This window comes from Primulina huaijiensis, chromosome 11 (genome assembly GCF_012295235.1).
Source record: "Primulina huaijiensis isolate GDHJ02 chromosome 11, ASM1229523v2, whole genome shotgun sequence".
Classification (NCBI taxonomy): Eukaryota; Viridiplantae; Streptophyta; class Magnoliopsida; order Lamiales; family Gesneriaceae; genus Primulina; species Primulina huaijiensis.
In genome coordinates this window covers 1117230-1122619 of record NC_133316.1, presented here as the reverse complement: position 1 = coordinate 1122619, position 5390 = coordinate 1117230, and the positions used below count along the sequence as shown (strand labels likewise).

The 5390-nt window shown below is 32.5% G+C and overlaps 1 protein-coding gene across 1 annotated transcript; it reads right to left on the bottom strand.

Annotated features, from left to right (window-relative positions):
- Positions 1-672: 672 nt before the first annotated feature.
- LOC140987393 (cytochrome b-c1 complex subunit 6-like) lies at positions 673-3506 on the bottom strand. Its single transcript, XM_073455876.1, has 5 exons — positions 3390-3506; positions 3215-3251; positions 2421-2505; positions 1006-1095; positions 673-923 (listed from the first exon to the last, which is right to left on the bottom strand). Coding segments are annotated over exons 2-5 (210 nt in total). The 5' UTR covers positions 3217-3251; positions 3390-3506; the 3' UTR covers positions 673-890.
- Positions 3507-5390: the final 1884 nt, after the last annotated feature.

The following is a 5390-nucleotide window of genomic DNA, read 5'->3' as shown; positions in this document are numbered from 1 at the left end:
CGCAGTGAGGAAGGCGACCGAGGATAAGACGACGGTGCCATCTTTGGATTGAAAAAGTGGTGGAATCGAAAACCGGGAGAAGATCCAGCGGTTCAATTCACAGATGTGTGTATATATATGTAAATATATATTACAAAGATTATATTTTACACATTATAATTTTTTAATTTCAACCACTCAAATATCAATTTAATCTTTCGATAATTTGTCAAATTTCACTTTAATCCATCGATAATGATAAAAAAAATTGTACACATACATCGCATGTGCAGAATAACTAGTTAATATTTTATTTTTAATATTTTGTATGGACATGTGAACTGAAGAGATGAAACACACATTTTGTTCTGCACCAATGAACGAAAACACATAATTTTCTGACAATAAGTTAATGCAATTTTATTTTTGGGTGTAAGATTTAAAACAAATTTACCCAATAATTATCAAAAGATATGCATTTCAAAATTTTAAATTAGAAAATGCATTTGATAATAGATCAGACTGCCATGACTAAAATTAAGTATATGTAATTTATCTATTTCATCAAAGACCCAATTATAAATTTATAATCCATCAATTTGATCACCGAGCGTATATTTTTTTGGGTAATTAATTAAATTGAATAACTACAAGAAATTGATCAAAAGAAACACACAAACTTCAGATAGTAAAGAAACACAAAAAAGACTGCACCCAAATTGTGCACATATAATGGAAGATATCGTGAATCGCAAAAGCAACATAATAGATTTAATACAACGTCTTTGTATTTTATTTATCAAGCAAGTCTCCATCTATCAAAATTCCATGCTGTTCATCATGGGTTTCTTGCAAGAAACTAAAAAACTGAAGTGCTTGGTTTTGGTGCATCGATCAGCTTGGATATTCCATCATTTAAGATGAGCAAATAGCTTAGTAGCGACCTGTGCCAGAAAATTTTCAGCAGGAAATTAACAAAAATGCAGCAGCAAGTCATGCTCTGAAAAATGGGGGGAAGAAGCTTACGCATTTGTCAACACAGCGCCAATAATCAAAATATTGCCCAGTGCAGTGCTTGTGCCCAGATTCGTCCCCTTGAATTCTTTTAGCACACGCCTGCCAAATATTCAGGCGATTAGCATCATCAGTGACACCAGAATTTTGGGAGGCTTGTAGCATAATCAAGGAAATCAGAAGACCACTAATGTGAATGACGAACCATATGATAAAATCATCCGTCCATAACACTGAAAGGGTTTATATTCATGCCAGAAAGCATGCTTGGAAAAGAAATAAACATGACTTGAATATATTACAAGCAATAGGCAGATCTAAAAAAGGACATCTAAAACTGGTTAAAATCAATTAGGAATATAATAGAGGAAATTATTAGTTCCACGGTTCAACAGCAGAAGCCATGATTTGAAGATTATATAAGCATGAGCAAATGATCCATGACAGATAATTGAACGACAGTCTAGAACACAACTAAATTAACCAGGACTGTTGCACAGAAAAAAAATAATTGATTCTCTTCTGCAATAGAATGTCAATAGTTATGCATCCATTTTGACCATCAAGATTAAAAAGGTGTCCAATAGAAAGTATTCTCGTCCACACAAAGCAAAATTTTCTATTTTATAGAAAAGGACTCTGCAATTAACAATGTAACATAACAATGTCACGGATTGAGGGAAGCACGTTGTTCTCAATATGAGAAAGGGCATCAAGTATCCTCTTTTGGAACTTTTCTTACAATCCAACATAACTCAAATCATTACACTGTTTGTAATATAACATTTGACAATAGAGTGAACTCCAAATACTCTATCTCAGCAAAAAACTTAGATATCAAATTTAAGAATAACTGCATACACAATCCGTAATAAAGTACAAGTCCCATGCATGGCGTTTATGATCTAAATTTTGTTTACCAAGCATACACACCCTTGCAAGCGCATGGCCAACACAAACTTCAGATTACTTTTTAAAAAGATCCTCATATTTCTCCAGGATAAAACAGAAGCAAGGATGCTTAATCCATTTGCAAAACTCCGTTATACACTAGTTCTCAGGGTAAAAGTCAATTTTAAATTGGCTTTTGTGCATAAGATTATCAAAGCATAGATGATATGAAGATTATGATGATAGTAATGTCTGAGCATGTCTAAAACACAACAAGGCCTTTAAGCACTCAGAGATGACAGAATCGTAAAACTACATTATTATGGGAAATGCTGCAATCAAATATGCTAAAGTCTAAAACAAGAAAATAAAGGAATAACCTAAGAGATGAGGACAAAAAAATGAAATAAACTGTTGTAATATGACAACAAAGCATAAAGAATGAGACATCATTCAATATCAAACCTGAGGCTTAGTAAAAACTTAAGAACAAAGAAATGATGAGTTAAATTAGTTGAAATTTCAACTAAAATCACCTGATATTCCTTCAGTGGCCGTGTACATGGCGCCTTACATCGGTCTTCAAATTCCTTCTTTGGATCTACAGGCTCTTCGTCTGACCTAAATACAAGAAATACATGAAAAAGTTTAGAAAAGGGGTTCTGCTTCTCTAATTCAGATAAATACACAAATACTAAGCGTCTGCTTGCTAATGTACGAAAACATTTCTAACCTAAGAAAAAATTACGGTTTCCAAGCTTGTGAGCTGCCTTGGTGAGAAAGAAAGAAAATCGTAAAGTACATAACTTCTAGAAACAATAAAGTCATGGGGCAAGTGGTATCCATGCCAAACCAAAACCAAAGGATGATCCAAGGATGTATATTAGTCGAGAATCAAGATCCATCACCAACTAATGATAAAAGGGTATTACTTGCTGCCAAATCAGATGGGTATCTTTATGAGCTGACTAAGGAATTAGCAGATCAGTGACTTGAGTAAATGTCCTAATAATATGCCTAACCACAAATTACGCAAACTGGGCTTTATCACTAGAAACTTGGCCTCTGGTTTTCACACCCACACCCAATAGCATCAAGAAATATTAAAAACACACACTAAGTAACAAGGGGAAATCTTACCTTACAGTCCAGTTTTTAAGAATCGCATAAGGTTTATATGCTTCCAGAAAGGGAATTTTTTTTAAATATCAACTGTGGCAGGACAGCATTTAATAATATGGGGCGATAAACAAGGAACATATATAAAACAATTTCTTTAACAAATCAAAGGTGAAACAATTGACAGTATGAGAACAAACATAAAACTTACATAGTTAAAGTAACAGAAAAATATCTAGCGAAAAAACCTGCAAAAAAATTCGGCCAAATTCAATCGATCTTACAACGGAAATGTGATACGCCGACAAATAACTGAAGTAAAAAAGTCGATTCAGAGATCTTACAGGAAAAAAAAAAGATCTAATGTGTAAATTAGTGTGGCTTACCTGTGGTTGCGGACGGCGGATATGAGCGGAGGTGCGACGCAAGCCGTAGACGGGGTTTAGGTTTAGCCTTTAGGAATGTTCTTAGTCAATCACCGCACAATAAAAATAAGATTATTATATCCTTAAAAAATTGGTTATTATATATATATATGTGTGTGTGTAACAATAATTATAATATTAAATGGTACCGTTTGATTCGTAATATGTGACAAATAGCATGAAGATAAGTAATATTTTTTAATAATAAAATATATAAAAATGATAGTTAATATAATGTTTGATTTAATTGATTAATTTGATTGAATTTGAGATAATGTGATGTTATCATTTTGTCTTTTTGAAAATATTTATAATATTATTTATTAAGAGTAATATTGTAATTTTAATTCAATGATATGATTGATGATTTGATTGATATAAGATAAATGATAGATACATTGATAAATAATATAAAACATCAAACATGAAATTAGATAAGATAAAAATGTGGATAAAAACATTAATAAATAATATAGCGAATTAAACGGTACCTTGTACGTCGATATTTATAATAATCATATCATGAAATTTTTTTATTATCTGATGAGATTTTGATAAATTGAATTTCTATATTGAATTAACAAAATTCAATAATAAAATGTCTTTTGTAACCTATAAAATCATTTCGATATCCATCATGATCCAAATATGCAATAAACACAATAACATAATCAACTATGCATGAAAACAAAATTCAAAACAAATGTTTAGGGTCCCCTAAATCCAAACTAAAAAAAGAGATAAAAGAGAAAACATAGCCTTGAGTTCTTATTCTTCGATAGCCCTCTTGCTCTCCCTTTTGCGCCTCGTACGGCTGATCCCTTTTGCGCCGCCCTCCTTTCTCTATTGTCTTGTATTTTTCTTCTTTTATATCTACCAAAGAGACCGTAACTTCCTTCCTTCCTGGCCCAAAAAATCCACACATATTTTTTTTTGTATTTTGCGTCGCGTTATCCAATGGAGAAGTTCGTGAAAAATCTCCAATCAAAACATTTCTTTGAGTTCACTTCCTAACCACAAAATTGTGGTACTATGTCATATAAATTGTGGTACACTTCATGTGGAAATGTGGTACACTTAATGTGGAAATTTGGTACTAAAAAAGTACTCAAGGACTGAACACAAAAAAAAAAAACGACGGCTGGAGACTGAAGGCCAATTTCCCTTTATCCAATCTTTGTTTTTCTTTAATGTTGCACTGGGCCGGTCATCTTTGAGAGCAACCTATTCTGCCCAAGTGTATATTTTTCTTCAGGTTGTGTTAGGGTCGTTATTTCTGCGGCCCTAGCAAGACCTATGTCGTCCGGTTTTTGCTCAACTACCTTGAGTTCGACTTTTTGTCATTTTTACCAGGCCTGGCAAAAATCATAAAATTCCCGACCCTTCCCGACTTCCGACCCGGGCCCGACCCGAAATTTTCCCAACCCGAATGGTCAGGAACGATCTGAATCGGGAAAGGGATCGGGAAAATAGGATATACCCGACGGGATTCCCGACCCGACCCGACCCGAATATATTAATAATTTTTTTATTAAATTTAAAAAAAAATTTAAATTCCCACAAGTAAGTAAATATTTAATTTTTTAGTACTTTTTATGAATACTTAAATTACTTTTCTATCATTCTATTATTATTATTATTATTTTTATTATTATATATTTTACTTCATAACCTAAGATCAAATAAAATGATAGATTTTTATCTACTTAAATTTATTTATAATAACTCGTAGTAAACAACACGTCATTGGTTTTAGAGTCTTTGTCATTGAAGTGACAACTATTGGATGGATGTTTATGTTTAATTATCGATCAACTATTTGTAATTGTGAAAATGCTCACATGATTTTATTATCTATTTTATTTAGTCATTGATGTTCATGGAGAAGAATGTGGCTCAGTAAGTTGGAGCGAAGTAAGTTCATGCTTGGTATATATTTATAGTTTTGTGTAATGGTAAGTA